Source organism: Bombus impatiens, unplaced genomic scaffold, assembly GCF_000188095.3.
Source record: "Bombus impatiens unplaced genomic scaffold, BIMP_2.2 scf_0136, whole genome shotgun sequence".
Taxonomy (NCBI): Eukaryota; Metazoa; Arthropoda; class Insecta; order Hymenoptera; family Apidae; genus Bombus; species Bombus impatiens.
Window position 1 is genome coordinate 1760769 of NT_176555.1, and position 16734 is coordinate 1777502.

The window sequence follows — 16734 nt, forward strand, 5'->3', positions numbered from 1 at the left end:
TTAAGATTTGTCATACGACTGTTTGTTATTATAAGATGAATCTATCACAATCATGCGCTGAAATCGAATCCTTGTAACCATGGATTGTTTAACAATTGATAAACCGACGCAATGACGATTCACTAGGCGCGTTATGATCGGCAGCGCCTTCTTTTTAATGAAACGTCAATTAACCTTGTGCGATGTGACATTTTTCGCGATAGAGGGGACACGGGAATTAAACAAAATCATCAGGTGTTAGAAGCAATGGTTTTGTCGCGCATGCTGTCGATTTCGTCGCTGCCGGCATGTGTGAAATGTACGATATGTACGATATCGAGGAGAAGCTTTGCCAGCAAACACTTTCGTCGTAGTTTACCGCCAACGATACTAAAGGACATTTTCGCCGGTGGCAAGACGAAGAAAATCGCGTCCGCTGATTTTGGCAAAGACGCCACCGCTGGAAACGATTTACAGAGAGCGGTCAGTTTCGTGTAAGCGATCTATACTCCTTTACCTACTGACCGCTCTTTCTTTAACACCTATTTAACATTGGAATTCTACGTATAAAATGCATATCTCAAATTACTTCGTTGTCACATTAAAATTAAACAATTTACCAAGTTATTTCTTAAATATTAAGTCAGTATAAAAATACGATCATTAAATATAACGCAAAGAGCCAATAAAGAAAGAATATTGAAAAGTACATTAAGAATTGGAATTCCGAGAAGTTGATCTTCATTAAAAATACATAGCTTGGAATCGTACCAACAAGACTGTAGCCTCTTTTAAACGCAAAATACCACTCATTTCATATGTCGTAACTGGACAAATGCATCGTGAATGTCGAATTGACAGAAGGTGTACCAGTGTTACGATAAAATGATAACTTTTCATTTTAGACCACCATGTCTGAAAGAAGAGCTGCTTTGCAAGTTTGCGGAACCAGTACGAGATTGCTGTCACAAGGTGACGATCGTAGGTTCGGGAATGGTCGGCGTGGCCTGCGCGAACTCGCTTCTCTTCCAGGTACATCGGTACCAACCTTTTACATTTTTCGACCCTTGAACGACGAACTTATCGAACGTTCGAGACTATCGAGTTTATTTTGAACACGAGTGAAAGTTCGATAGACGTCTCACGTGGTAAATCCGCGGCAACTAAGTCCAGGAATATGACAGAAGTCCTGGAAAATGTCCTCGTGTTACATACACGTGCATTCTCGATAATGGAAAGTCACGTCGAGTCACTTGGGCATTTGTAATTTTTCCGTTGCTTCATCGCAGAACATCACCCCGCACATTGCGATAGTCGATGCATTCCCGAAGAAGCTGGAGGGGGAAGGAATGGATTTTAATCACGGCGCGGTATTTTTAGGAGATCCACGCATAGATTTCGACACAGGTAACGATGTTTACTTTAAAAATAGTTTCATTGAGCATGTGACAACTTTCACGACAAAGGTTTAATTATAAAGAGCGTGGTAAATGATTAAACAGATAGAGGAATAAGAAGAATGTTGTTTCAGACTTTTGTATTACAAGCAACTCGAAGGTGATCGTTATAACCGCGGGCGCGAGACAAAAGAAAGGTGAATCGCGGTTAGATTTGGTACAACGCAATTCGGAGATTATGAAGAACATTATACCTACTTTGGTTAGTTATAGTCCGAATGCTGTGTTCGTGATCGTCAGTAACCCAGGTTAAGTATAACTTAAAAAGAGAAATCTTCAGATTTATCTGTACAACGGAAGACAATACATCGAAGTCAATGTTAAGCCGCGAGTAGAAACGGAACTTTTACTTTCAGTTGACATTTTATCGTGGATAACGTGGAAAGTGAGCGGACTACCGGCCGGTCGAATAATCGGAAGTGGGACTAGTCTCGATTCAGCAAGGTTTCGTTACTTAATCGCTGATCGTATAGGGATAGCACCGAGCTCGGTTCACGCGTACATCGTCGGCGAGCACGGGGACAGTCAGGGTGAGTTCGAAAATCGGCCACGTTTGCGGCGAATTCGACGCGTACTCTACGTGATCTAATTTTTTACATTTTGCCGGAGGAGAAAGCACACGTTACGTATCGCGTCTGTTTAAGTCCGTTTGACGTTTCCTAGTTCCACTCTGGTCTGGAATAAATGTCGCTGGTGTGCAATTTCGCGACATTCTGCCGAATATCGGCCTCGAAACCGACGAAGAAAGATGGTTCGAAATTTCCAAGGAAGTCGTCAGACTGTGAGCTCCTGTTTCCTATTATATCTCAAATTGGTAGAAAGAATCGGCAAAATGAATTTTTTCCTTGTTTTCCAGTGGCGCCACGGTTAGGTGTTTGAAGGGATATTCCAACACAGCAATTGGCCTTTCGGTTGCTCACATCGTAACGGCTATTCTGTCCAACTCGCAGACGGTTATACCGGTTTCAACTTTAGTTCAAGTATTAATTAAACTTTGAGCCTAAACTTTTTACTTAAACTGTGACTCAGATCGTACTTTGTGATCGAAGTCGATTACATAAAAATTTCAGATCAGACGTGATAAGGACTAGACAATTCTACGCAGAAGATTGCTTTGAATCTTATAATATCTCTAGTCGATTTTGATTGGACAAATTTCGTTTGTAGGGTCATCACGAAGTTTGTCAAGAGATTTTCTTGTCGCTGCCCTGTTCCATAGGTGAGAATGGCGTCACGAATATCGTGCGAATGCGAATTACAGAATTCGAGAAGAAATTGTTTCAAACATCAGCGAACGTTGTATACAACGTGCAAAAGGATATCAAAACGTGATCGTTCGAATCGTCTTTCTAAATAATATCGTATTGTTTAATTGTGATGATTAACTTTTTTGTAAAAAGTGTATTTAAATATATAATGTGCCATGCTGCTCGATAAATGATCGAATATTACATATTCGCGGCTTTCGATCGATTATTTCAACGAGAGAAAAATAACATTCAAACTACTTCCCCGACTTATCTCACCTGCAATCGCAGCCTGTCTCGAAGCACGAGTCAAATACGTGCGATGACGAAGCCCGCGTCTACCCGCCTTTTTTTTTCTCTCCTCATTTGTGAATCACTGATGTCGTTTTCATCCAATCGATGACGTCAATGACCTATCTACAGATGTTCCGAAGAACATTTAAGGATATTTCGCCGATTTGCATACGCATGAGTTCCCTGAACTCATTCTTAAAACGATATTTTTTCAAATGAAAATTCAAATTCATAGCTCTGTTGTTGCATCAAGGATTTAAGTATTTCGCTAAAATTCAGCATTAGTACACAATTTTTAGATTACGCGAATAGGTGCGTTCCCTATGGTACACGTAAAAAAGGTAATAGGTGACCGGTGGATGGTACCAGAAGGTCGCGATTCCGCCGCAGGCTAGGCCACGGCAAGGTGAGAGAACAGTGTGGAGATAGACCGCGAGATGTCGCATTGAAATGCTCGGGTAAGGCGACAGCCACACGAGCCGCGATGTTACAGCATTCGAACGCTAACAGTGCCGTAAGAACAGCGTTATTTTTCGAAGAATTCTCGTTTGAGAGCGTTTGGAGTTCTCCGAACAAAATGTTGCATCGTTATAAAATCTGTTCGCAACCACAAAGATCTCGAGATTATCGAGAAGTTTGATGGTTCTAATCACCTGAGGAGATTGTCAGTTAAAGATTAATGAAGGGATAAGAAAAGAAGGATTAACGCGATATCTCTGATTTAAAAACGTAAGAAGGAGAAGCAGGAATTGCGAAAATAAGTAGTAGTCTTGATATCGAGCAAAGAAGAAAACACCAGGTCAGAAACGCTCTCCTTTTACTTGGTTCGAAAGCAGATCCATTTGAAAGGCGAGGCGTGTCATTGATTTTTAAAAGAATTCTTCGTGAATTGTGTCGTAACACGCGCGCGAATCCTTTTGTCGACCAATAGAAATTCTTTCGATCGTTTCGGACTGGACGCGTGCCTTGGGACCTCGACGTGTCTCCAGGAATCGTAATTAGCAAGGAAAATATTTTACAAACGACAATCTGTTTGCTTGGCAAACCGAACCTGGAACTTATAGTTGATAAGCTTGACGAACCTTTGCTCGAGAGTACAGCACTGATGAATCTAATGAATTTTAATTTTAGAGCGAAGCTTTCCAAAATATTAAAGTATCCGCTAGTACGTTTACTGCATCAATCAGTATTCTTAATACGATATGCCGTTTTTAATATTACCATGTTAACGACTTTTACCATCGATCGCGTCAAATACAGAGTCCACAAAAATTAAGATAAATTGTTATAAGAAAATAAAAGAAAAAAGTAATCTCGGCTCGAGTGTACAAAACGATCGGCAAAGGAGCAAGGTAACAAGACACGTTTACACGGTACTGAGGCCCAGGTGGAGGTGGTAGCCGGGCCCCGTTCTCTGTTGGTCCTGTCGTCTGTCAGTGGAGCTCAGTCAGCAGACAGTCGGTCCGTCCGGTCAGCTGGTTCCGTTTATTCGTGTTAGAAGCTTCCTGATGGTAAGCCAAACGTGAAACACCTGATAGAACCCGGTAATCGAACCTCGATCATCAAGGATTGGCGAAAGACTCAGCGGCCCGCGCGCCGTATGTGCGCGAGTGTACAACTTCTCCACCGGAAACACCAACGGCACGGTGCGAGGTACCAACTAAATCGAACGATAGGAACAAGTGGCGGAGGAAATCGAAACATAGGAAGAAGATAGAAACGCGATAGGGACGGTGTATACCTGGTCAAGTAGAAAATGACTATATCGTACGCGAGCGAAGTGCCAAACGGCTCCAGCTTCGGTTGCTTCTGGAGGATCCTGGTCAAGTGAGTTTACGATATCGATTTCTTTCCCCCGAACGATCGTTCGTTTCTTTACGCGAAATCAGACGAATTTTACGATTCGTACACGCTATCGAGATTGGTCAGAAATTTGGTGACAGTGTGACAGGTTGAACAAATCTGATGCGCACTACGAGGCCTTAGCAACAAGTTTGTCAAGCTACGTTGTCTGTAGTTGTTTTCATTCTGCTCTGTTCTCTATCCTCGATCGTTAGAACACCACTGCTCGCGCTATCTGCACTTTGTCCCTTCATCGACTCCACCACGTTCTTTGGTCGCGAGTCGCGACATTATCGTCTCGCAGCTCGGAACAGTAGGAAACAACGCGACACGGTAGGTTACGGACGGTTCTCGACACACACGGAACATCGAAAAGGTGGTGCTCTCACTTTCCTTACGGTGGATTAATTTCACGCTGACTACGAAAGAGGACGAGACGCGACGGTCTGTTCGACCGGTCTCTCTAGCTAAAATTCGTACACGCTCGCGTTCCTCTACGTAAAGTAAACGGAGACGTTCTGTAACGAGAATGGACTTGCAAAATTGTCACGATTCGTGATTCGTATTTTGAGCAGAAACGTATGAAAATAGCAAAGCGAGCAAAACTTTCGACACGCGTGCGCCCGAGCCAAGCGTTCCAAGATACTGGAGCACGCTTCTAGACAGTTTACATAGTCGGCATGCCATGTAAGACGAAGATATTGCGATATTGTGACCAGTGGATCGTTGTGCAACGTTTAACTTTCGACTCGATGTACTGTGTTCTCGATTTAGAGCCCGGCTGCATAGGAGGAGAAGAAGGAGAGGCTAGCCGAGTCCTTGGACAAGGATTCTGTAAACGCACGTGTAGAAAATAAGGAAAACCAATAACGTATAGACTTTTCTGATCGTTGTTCTATTTTCCTCGTTTTTTTATATTTGTCGTTCGATCGATTCGCTATCTTTACGAGCGATACGTTAGATGGTCGTGGAACAGGCTGGTACGCGTCGAAACAGAAATTGTCCTGATTTTTTTCCCTCAGAACGTACGGTTATATGAATCACAGTAGCGGAGCACGTAAAACCCGCTAGCACAGAAATGGTGCTCGGTCAACGCTTGCCTGTACGTTTTAAGGAAATAAGGTCGTCGATACATTGATTTTAGCCGTAACGACTCGAACGTTACGTGGAATATCGGTACGCTGTTTCTGTACTCTTCTGCCACGGGATTTTCGTTCCAGTTGTCGCTTACGACCAAATGAAACGGTAGTATTTGAATACCCCTATGTCGTGCCACGTTTATTGTGTACCGTTCAATTGTATTATATTATCTAGATACTGATTCATCTAACCGTACTCGATATGAATATGGACTTGTTCAAAGTTTCGTTTTTTTTCTTTTTTAACTTATTTATGTAAATTTTTCGTGTCGACACGATGTTGTTAGGATCTTTTAAATATTATTTATCGTCGATGGTCGACTTAATTTCCGTTTAGGAAAACTATCCATTCATTACACAACTTTGCTCAGAACTCGATGACATCAATGCTCGCGTAGATCCAATGGCGCTAAATTATATGTTATACAATGAATCTTATGTAAATGTTCGATGATCATCTGTACAGTTAAAGACGGGTTTGTCTACCCGTCGAAGTCTAAACATCGTGCTAGCCAGAGTTCTCAGAACGGGACAACAGACGCACAGAATCACTTGATTAAATAGTATCCGTTCAACGGTATCGACATAGCTACATTTGTGAACGCGCGAAACGCAAACCTAAGTCTGTCAATAGACTGACGGAAGAAGCACGTGATGCACGTGTAGAATCACGAGTAAAATCGGTTTCCCCGTTTAGTATCTTGTCCAGATTTTACATCAGTTACGCGGAAATGTCTTTCTACGTGATACCAACATGACTCGACTTAATAATCGACAGGTGAAAAAAATCTATAATTTTCTATAATTTTCTGCGGTTGAAATAAACGACCGGGCATTAATCAAAGACATTAATAAAAATTTCGTGACGCAAGGTAAATTCTGTCGACGCAGAATCGCATCGCGAATTCCTCGCTCGTGATTGTTCGTGAAAACGCATAATCGTAGTCGGAATATCGTTGCATACGATTTGCAACGTCCTTGCCGAAGCTCGTTTATTGACATTTCCACGACCTTTAGAACCGCGGCGTTGGTGGATCCTCGGTTGATCTCGGTTTCTCTCCGGACTGTGGGCGCCAGCTTGAAAACGGCCTTAACGGCTTTCACGTAAGATCTCGCTTTCCTAGGCTCGTTACACGCCGCGCGACACACTCCTTGCACGCAGAGTAATAGCGACGACCGACGACTATCTATAAATAACCAGCAACTTCCAGAAATAGAAAACACTTTCGTGATAGCGCACGCAAAACGATACCGTAGTGTCACCGCTGGTATCTGTACGAATGCAATCTGTAGGTATTTCATGCTCGATTCAGAGGAGATATTGCCGTGTAGTTGGCTGTAATTTACCATCGAGCTCAGCAAGCTCAGAACGTTCACGAATAAGTACAATGTCCAAAAGCTAATTGTTTCGATATCGCTGTGCAATTCCAATATTCGTATTCGATCTTTCTCTTCTGAATAAGTATTGTATTTTCAGCCAAGGTACTTGACGTACCGTGTATCGTTGCATGCTGATTTACATACTGGCAGCTAAATCATTTTCGCAATAGATTATACCGTTGGCTTGCGAGGCAAACGTGTTGAACGAACCCAAAGAACAGGGGGACTTCTGCCGTGTATCTCAAGGTTGTGCCATTTTACCTTTTATTTCATCGTGTGTATACTGCAAATGTTCTTCGATCGTACGTACTCATCTACCAATACGCCTTCACTATAAAAATATCACGTAATAGAGAGGCAAAAAGACAAGGAATGGTCGTAAAGAGGCAGGCATACAGAAAATCTTGCAGTTTCAATATACGGTTCCTGATACCGTAGAGTTTCACGCTAGTCGAGATGGAACCGGCATGCGAGAAGCTTCTTTTTCTCGTGTAAGTCTTCCGGAACAGTCCATACCAGCTTTCCTATCCGCCTACCGGACTGGGCAACCAAAGAGAATGACGCGATCGAAGATCTATAAATACCCAGGAGAGTCCAGAACGATCTATAAATACAAATCCACTATCCAGGAATAGAAAATCGCGGCTGATTCTCCGCTGGGATGGTAATCATTAACCGTATGAATTCTCGAGGCTTGCCGATCTGTTATGAGGTTAGAAGCGTGGTCATTAAGTCGATTTCTGATTGACGGTTAGAAATAGTGCGTTCGCGTGTAGATTATGAGCTAGAAGAAGTTAAACCGACCACTACGATAGACACGATAGGCAACGGTAGAAGTTCGCGGGTGTTTATTTTTCTGATGTTTTGCCAGGTTTAGAATCCGAGCATCGATATAGAGCCACCAACGTGTATACCTGTATACACATGGACGCGTAACAGTTGCGCCGATCACGCGCGCTAAATAGGCCTAGCGCGTGAACGGAAGAACTATGGCAGCGAATCGCACGCGTGAAAGCAAGAACGGTTTTCACGGTGCACGGAAGACTGACCAAGATAAAGCGGCAGGATGACGATATTCGTCTGCAAGCTCGCGAAAAAGTGAAATCCAGGAATTCTTGCCTGATTTCAAATGACTCGTCATATTTCTCGTTCGCCGCGGTTCTTCTCGATCCCTCATCGCCGGCGCCAACTCGGAAATAGAATTTCTAACGGAGTGAAATCAATTTAGCATACCGAACGAAACACCGTGCGCACTTACTTTACGAAAGCATTACCACGTAGAATTATCTGTAAAAAGACGCACAGCGAGAAACTCTGTCTGATTTCACGTGGAAAATATTTCCCATCCGATGCTGATAACTCGAATCGCGCGAATGGCGATAAAACACGAAAAGAGAGAATTCCTACCGATAATCCATCGCTCATATACATTCGTAAACGTTACAAATTGTGCTAAAATTCTTTGCAAATATGAAATTACTTGTAGTCTAAATATCAAGACGACGACGATCGGCGACGATCGAACAGCCGAACGCGACAACTTTCTTCGATCGGCGACCGTGAGGAATCGTGCAATGGCGCGAGCTCGGGGAACTAGGCCATTGTCTCTCAAATTGGACGATCAGGAGCGTCTCATAAGAATGCAAAAAGCCGGGATCGGTTAGTCCGTATTGCAGCGGCGCGCATCGGTGGTCGGCGGCGCGTCGAAACGACGCTACCGATTGGTCACGTTCGTGCTCGTGTGTCGCGACGACACACCGTCCTGTCGTGTCCTGTCGTGTTGAGTTGTGTCGAATGGTGCGCGCTTCTCTCGCGAATTTAACGCTGCCTCGCGCCGTCTTCGTTTCTTTCACGAGGCTGCATCGAACCGGGTGCACGAACGTTGTTGCATTCGCACTACGCCGAATGACAATGAGACACAGACCGCGCACCGCACACACGCTCCTAGTGTATGACACACATTTCGTTCACCTCTCTTGTCTTCCGCGGACTGCAGCGGGTACTAAGCGCGGACGCGCGCGCGTTTCTCGCACGCCAGAGTACAGGTGTGTGTACGTGCACCGGATTGCTTGCGAGTATGTTTGTACTTATGCGAACGCGCTATCGAACCTCCTAGAAACATCGGGTGGACCAGAATTCCCTTCCTTCTTTCCAGGATCATCCTGGAGCAATTTCCTTAATAATTTGTGCGTTTCGAGACTTGCAAAGTAAATTAAATTCTGGTAATGTTTGCGAAGTTGAAGCCGAATTTTTGTTTGCCCTTGGAACACAAACACAAAGCCTGTGAAAGCACAAACAACTAGCGAGAATAAGTGTAAAAACCTTACACGTATAAGAACTGTTTAATTGTTTCCATGCACTTCTATTCGCGACCATTTGTTTTCCCTCATCAGCAAGGATTGTATGTGCACTTGCTTGATCATTTCCTGGAAGAAACTGAACACGTCTAAGAAGAAACAATTTAGTCTAACGATTTACAGTGTCAGATGCTGGCTCAAAAATTCATTACAAACTTTTCAGTTCTTTTGTGTTGCAAAATACCTATTACCGACTTCTATAGTTGACGTCAATTATTCAGAAGTCACTACAACAACCCATTTTTCTATTCGCTTCTTTTTTTTTACCGCAAGATACTCGATGCCTACATTAATTTACAAGCTTTGATAAATCAGAAAACTATTGTATCAAGAAGTATTTCCGTATTTTCACAATTTCTGAGACTATTAACAGCGACATAAATATTTCTGTCATAAGAGATATTTCATAAGAGTTATTCCATTAAAATTTACTTTCGTATGTTGCACTTTGACTTAAGAAAGTCCTGCAATTTGTCTGATATGCATCTCAATGCTTGTAAGAGGGGATAGACGTTTTTCGGGCGGGCACAGGCGCGGAACAAGAACAGGGAACTCGTTCTCTCTTCCGCGAAGACACTTGTGAATAGTTTCCATTGGTCCTTGATCGGGCCGCAGAAGAGTACGCGTACGCGGGTTAAACGACACGACACAGGGACGAGCGAAGCTCCTTTGCGAGGAGCAATGGCGAAATAAACGTTTTACTGCCAGACGTGTGACGGGTACTCAGCTTTGCTCGTTTACTAATTAAAATGTGTTTCGTCGTCCCCGAGATCACAGCGTGACCGAGGCTTACCGGTCGTACCTTCTGCTCCTCGGCAGTGGATATCATCAGCACCTGCCTGCCTTCGAATGTGTATTGCCTTTTGGATGCAATTGGATGGCTCGTGGATTCTGATTTACTTAGTCGGATCTGTCATATTTCAAATGTTCAAGGAATCCGCGTTTTCTCAAAGATATGGAGTTCCTGGTATTATCGATGATAGCTGTTTCAGGTTAAAGATAATATTGAACAGTTTATTCTATGAACAGAATATTATATTTTCTACTCAAGGGAGAGATTTTTATTGTCTTCTGAGAATTTTCCTTAGAAAAGGAAAATACATAGAAGGATCAAGATTGCTTAGTAAATCTGGTCTTATGTGAGAAACCGTTGTTACGTTTATAAAATTGCTATGTTCCATTATCTAAATTTTACTCTTATCTATATCCACGACTGTTCTATTACATAGCCCAATATCGTATTAATTATGCAACTTAACTTCTTAGTACTAGATTCGTTTCTTTTTCAAGTCGGACGTTGCTATAGAAATTTATGTTTTCAAAATACGGCACATAGAATAGAGGAACGAGAATCTCTATTGTTTGGACAGAGGGCCAATTTCACGTGCACGGAAGCATCGATATCAAGGAAGCGACCGAGAAGTTTGCCAAAGTGAGGACGAACGAGGAGCATCACTCCGTGGAGCGTGACCGGCGTTAGTTATGCAACGTTTTGTAGCCTCGCGTCCTTGTTGCCCGCATTGGTATTATCTTGCTTAGAGCGAGGAATCAATTACAATTTGTTGCCTTGATGATGATTTTCTTGCCGAAAGGTGAAGGAGACTACCGACCGATCAATATGCCGATGAGGCTTTTCAGAACGAGTCAAATGATTTTCATTTGATCGACAGATGCAAAACGAGGTCGTTGGAAAAGTCGCGAGACCGAGGAGAAACTTCTGTCTTTCTCTGTCCTCATAAAGAAAAAGAGGCGCCACTTGTTTTAACTAAAACACTTGCACAGTAACTCTTGCGAAATACGTACGAGCTAAGATATAATCTCGCATATCTGACAGAGACGTCTTCCACGCTATTTACGTTTCGTTGTCCTCAACAAGGAACGTTTTAACTAACAACCTACTTTGTACCAGTATTGAGACCCCCGTATAGATGAACGTGTAGAAATAAAAATAACGATTAAGAAAATATTCAGTCTTCGTCGAACCTCCTGAAAATCAGTAAGTCAAATGGAGCGACGAATTCGTGAGTCATCCCATGAATATCGACGAACCACCTGATCGTACCCAGAATTGACCTTGCGTCTGGCATTTATTCGACTCCACGTTTCCTTAAAATAAAATAAACAGGAAGATCCTCGGAAACGACAGATAGCGAGTACGTATCGAGCTCATCAATAAACAAAATAAACTCGTATTTTCTCTATGATTAAGAAATTCGTTGATCGTTCGAAACTTCCGCCGTATTGGGGCAGAAGTATTGATAAATGATCATCAGAAACGAAAAATTGATCAATGTAATATTTTTCTTCTGTTCGAACGACGATAAAAGACATGATACGAATGTTGGATGTTTGGCACGAATAGCGTGAGCTGAAGCAGCCAAAGGCACACACGCAATACCCGCGAGTACCTTCCACGCATAATCGACGCACTTCTCGCACCTCGGTTCGAGATACAAGGTTGCTCGTAACTGTGTCACTGTCAATCAAACTCATCGGTATGTATAACGCTCATCTAAACACTAGTCAATATGCGATTTAATTATTCTCATGGTCTGAAGAACGGGAAGAGAATGTGTCGTTCCATTCTATAATAGGGAAAAAGAATTTAGTACGAGTATCTGGTAAGAAATACATTCCTCTTGACATTGTCGACATAATAAACCGTCAATGTTTGAGTACTCTATTACTAGACATTTTTTGAAGGTGTTTTGTAATGCCGAATAAGTGTTTGATCAGCGGTCAACAACCACTTAGGAACCACTTATGATAATCAGGCGATCAATTCATTCCAAAAATTCTTCGAATTGTTTGGAACTGATGACACTTACCCATTAACAGGAAGACAGCGAGTCTTTATTCTTTGATCACATCATCGACACTCGAGATCGTAAATCGTAATCTACAGGATCGTTTCCTTCTACGACTAGCCGGTTTGATTTACCTTTCTGGAATTAATCGAGAAACGTTCATCAAATGGCATAAACTCGTTAGTAATGCAAACAGTAGGATGGTTCGCGTTTCTCGCGTGATTCTCTAGCAACTGCATATGTCTTGTAGCCCAGCGGAGCGTAATTTTCAACAGTCGAATCAACGTTCTTCCTCACAATGCGATTAATTAGCAACCAAATGGTCGATGCTAATCGTCCGCCGCGCTTATGTAAACTGGCCATGCCGCGTACTTCCGCAATTGCTTTCATGGGATTATAGCCAGCGTCTTCTGATGGAGGAAATTACGTCGAAACCGTGTTTTTTTTTTTCTTTCGGAATTCTGCTATCGAATCTGGTTGTATCTTTAGAGATGATGATTTCGAGATATCGCGTATTATGCGTCTGTTCTTGACGTAGCCGCATAATGGGAAAGACCCAATCCATCAGAATCGAAAATAGGATAATCTTATTTCTCGAGAGTTGCTTTGCATTTGTTGGAAAAGATCGATTCTCCTCTTTTCATATTTACAGAGTGCAAGCAAGTTCCTACATAATTATGAAATCAATGCATTTGAAAATCTAATAACTCAGTTGTCAAATTAGAAAACACGTTTAAAAGCTATTGCCAATACCTGCATGCACGCGTTGACGTTTGCATGCAACGGTGTTTTTGTTATTGTCGAAGACAATTGTGTGTGATTACAGACGCAAATCGGTATCTGTCACTGGTGATATAGTGATGCTGAGTTAACAGCGAGAAGATCGAAATACATCTATATTATTCGCTAATCCACAGCTTCATGTCAGTATCGGTTCTTCGACCACCTGTTCCGAGTTGGCTTTCGTAACAATACTTATCGAGATTCGTTCTCGTTACGAGACCGACCGCAACGTTCGTAGGCGGATGAGTTCTCTTCCTGGTACAAGATCGCAGCGTTGAATCACTTGCTACACTTGAAGTTACTTTTCAGATTCTGATCTTGTACAGTGATAAAAATACACGAGTCTGTCTATTCTAACTTATTACCAAAATGCTAATCCGTTATTTACTAATAAGAAATTCTATATAGAATAAAGATACGTTGACAAACAATCGCAAAAGTTCTTGCATCTTTCGAATTCCTTTCCGCTTGAACTTTCAATGAATAGCTCCGCATATTTCAAAGCGGTCACGTCTGGCTCGTTCAAAGGTTCGAGTAAATCGGCTCCGAACACAATTCATATTTCTCTCAAACGGCCATCACGATGAGAACTCCATAAATCATGCATTGAGCTACGATTTCAACGATCCATAAATCATTGGAAACGCCTCGAAGAAGGTGGTGCTTCTGCCCAGCCAAGGATCGTTCAGCGAGCCACTGTTCATCGTCGTGGATCCACCTTCCTCGGTTATTGTCTTCCAACAAATGGAAAAAAAGATCTTCGAACGGATAAATAAAAAAGATAGAGTCGACGAGTCGCGAGGAGTTCGACTAGTTATCGCATTCCACCTCACGGAACCGTAGTTGGCTCGTCTACTATATCCCGAGAGGCTCGTTTCCTCTACGTTCCTTTCTTGCTCGACCAGAAGCTTCGAGCTTCTTACAAACGAAGCGTTTATAGAAGCGCTTAAGCGTACTTTAGCCTCTAGAACAAGAGAATCCGTTTGCAATGCTCGTTTTAGCAGACGTTAGCATAATTCAATGCAGACCTATCCTTCAATGTCGGGTAAACGGATCGGAGCAAGGAACTATCGTAAAATACATTTCGATCGGATCTAACAACGAGTGAACCTTACACTCATCGATACACCGTCGTAAAGATTGCAGGAAATACATTTTTAATCTCGTGATTCAGCCGTCTGAAAGCTTAATTATGCAACACTGTTTCCAACAGATTTTTCTGTGCACTCCGTACAGCGTTCTGCTAAGATATCCTTCTAATAAAATGAAGCTGGGTAATTTCTTTCTGAGAAGTATTTATGCAGTTTCAAACATAAAAAATGCGATTAAGATGTTTATCGAAGCATTTGGAGGGCGTAGAGAAGGTACGTGTAGGCTTCAATGACCGTGACCATGAAAAACACAGGAGGAAACGGATATCTCTTCATCGATGGCTTGATGTATTGCGGTGGGATCATGACGAATTCTAAATACGTAGTTGAAATCACCAACTTTAGAACAAAGAATACATCGGTTCGAAAAACAAATAGCGTATCAGATTATAATGTCTTTATATGAGAATGCAATTTTGATGTTACGTCTCATTTCCCACTGCACTCTCCGTAGCGGGAAATTTTCAAAAGCGCATTTTACCACATCCCTTTGGTCTAACTATCCAATTGGTCTCAAATGTTAAAGAAATCTTTTTTCAACATCCAGCAAGAAGAATCTAAATGGATGGATTATGTCATTGAAAGAACCCTAGTACCCATCAGCTTCTTTGAATAAGAAAACAAACAATAAGACAAGTTCCCGCGGCCATTCATAAATAATTCACTAACGCTTGTAAAGCACGTACAACCTAGAAAAGATGGAACAGGCGATTCGACCATGTTTCAGCATCCATGTCGTGATTATTATTTCACTTCCGCTTTCGTATCGCACGAACGAGCCGTTTTGGTAAATCAGAGTGATGTAACTCTTGCTCGAGAGCGGTGCAAAAACGTACGCTCGTGTGAATTCAGCGAAGTGCACGAAGAATCCGGAAAGATGGAGAGAAACGAGAACCTAAGAAACAAAATCGTAGAGAGAAGTATAATGTAGTCTGGTCGACAAGAACGATAAAAGGCCTTGGCGAGCCTTGACCGGTGGACCGTTACTTTACGCCATCCAGGAGCGTGGATCAAGCTCCTTATTTCCCTCTTACCGGAGCAACTTCGTTGTATAGTGTTGTTGTTTTATCGTCTTGCCTTTCCTCGTTCATCTAAAGTGCCTTCCGTGCGCTAGGACACGCGACATCGCTAGGGTACGATGTCCAGCGTCTCCGCATCGGTAATAAATAGATTGCAGATTTTTACCTATTTATAGAAGATTTTACGGTATCTATATTCATAAAAATACGCATTTGCAAAAATATTCACAGCCTGGTAATAAAATTGGCATACCACGTTGATTCTCGATAAACGTTTCTCGTGTGGTAAAGCAATTGAGAAACGAATCGATCTACCGTTCTAAAATTGCCAGTAAAATTATTTGAGAGCGAACAAACGTTTTTCTGGTTACGTTTCCAAGATGATGTTCCACGTGTAATTATTTCGTAACCTGACGGAATTGCCGCGTTTACGCTATGCTACGAAAGCGCAGCTGTTTCGCCGTTAACGTGTCAAACGACGCACGAAGTCTCGCAACGAGATATACATTATAATACGGATCGCGTAAATTAACCAAAGTTTATTACCGTCCTGTTACACTGTGAAAAAGTGGCGACCGCCTGGCGGCATTACAGAGATCGCGATCTAGATCGTTTCGCGAACGCTGTCGCACAGTTCGTGCCCATGGTGGCGCAGCTACGATAGATAATCGACTTAGCGAAGGTAGAGAGTATTGTTGGCTATTTAGCGGAGCAAATGCAACGGTGACTCACGTTTCAGCAATATTTAGCATTCCGCGGTGCTACGAAAGCAGTTATAGCTCACCAGTCACTTCCTACGCGTCTTTGGCCGTCTCCGACCGGTATTTGTATTAACCTTCCTCGAAATTCATCGGCTAATTATAGAAAAAGTTCGCATGCGAAACTATCGATAAATTGCTTTCCGTTTCTTAACTGTTTTGTTTTTGAAGCGACAAAAACGATTACCGCGAACATAAAGTGTAATAACAACACTCGGCGTAGTAACATCGCTCCAAATTTCTCTCGCGGCGTTAAACAGTTGTTACGTAAACACTGGAAATGTGAAGAAACTTCGCGCATCGATGGAAACCGGAGTGAATGATTAAGATCATACCGCGAACGCGTCTTGTCCGTGGCATTTGCAGCACGGCAATCAGAAGTAAGCAACAGCGGTTTAAACTCTATTCGGAGTTACAGAAACACGCGAGGTTTAACCGCGCTACGGCTGATTTCGTGTTCTGAAACCGCGACAACCATGAGCCAGCGGAGAAAGGACGAAAAAGGAAATACTTTTGCGCCA

General features: G+C 42.5%; 2 protein-coding genes across 3 annotated transcripts in view; both read left to right on the plus strand.

Annotated features, from left to right (window-relative positions):
• Positions 1 to 246: 246 nt before the first annotated feature.
• On the plus strand, positions 247 to 2893 carry LOC100747594 (L-lactate dehydrogenase-like). The gene is made up of 8 exons (XM_012381829.3): positions 247 to 473; positions 885 to 1011; positions 1269 to 1386; positions 1511 to 1684; positions 1793 to 1966; positions 2100 to 2217; positions 2293 to 2416; positions 2604 to 2893. Exons 1-8 carry the CDS (start codon positions 247 to 249, stop codon positions 2766 to 2768), a joined length of 1227 nt encoding a protein of 408 aa, XP_012237252.2. The 3' UTR covers positions 2769 to 2893.
• A 1499-nt stretch (positions 2894 to 4392) lies between these two features.
• LOC100747717 overlaps positions 4393 to 16734 on the plus strand; it is a 41361-nt gene continuing 29019 nt past the window's right edge. Inside the window, exon 1 of one of the 2 annotated variants that reach the window (XM_003486996.4) lies at positions 4393 to 4804. In XM_003486996.4, the coding sequence (XP_003487044.1) occupies positions 4734 to 4804 (71 nt within the window). In that variant the 5' untranslated portion in view covers positions 4393 to 4733. Of the gene's footprint in view, positions 4805 to 16247; positions 16594 to 16734 lie in introns of those variants that run through there. The other variant, XM_033319149.1, reaches the window with a different exon arrangement.

Excerpts from the sequence above, each read along its gene's own strand:
- LOC100747594 (XM_012381829.3), top strand. The coding sequence starts at position 247 with ATGGTTTTGTCGCGCATGCTGTCGATTTCGTCGCTGCCGGCATGTGTG. Across the intron at positions 1,012-1,268 it reads CGAACTCGCTTCTCTTCCAG|AACATCACCCCGCACATTGC; the intron begins GTACATCGGTAC and ends GCTTCATCGCAG. Across the intron at positions 1,967-2,099 it reads CGAGCACGGGGACAGTCAGG|TTCCACTCTGGTCTGGAATA; the intron begins GTGAGTTCGAAA and ends GACGTTTCCTAG.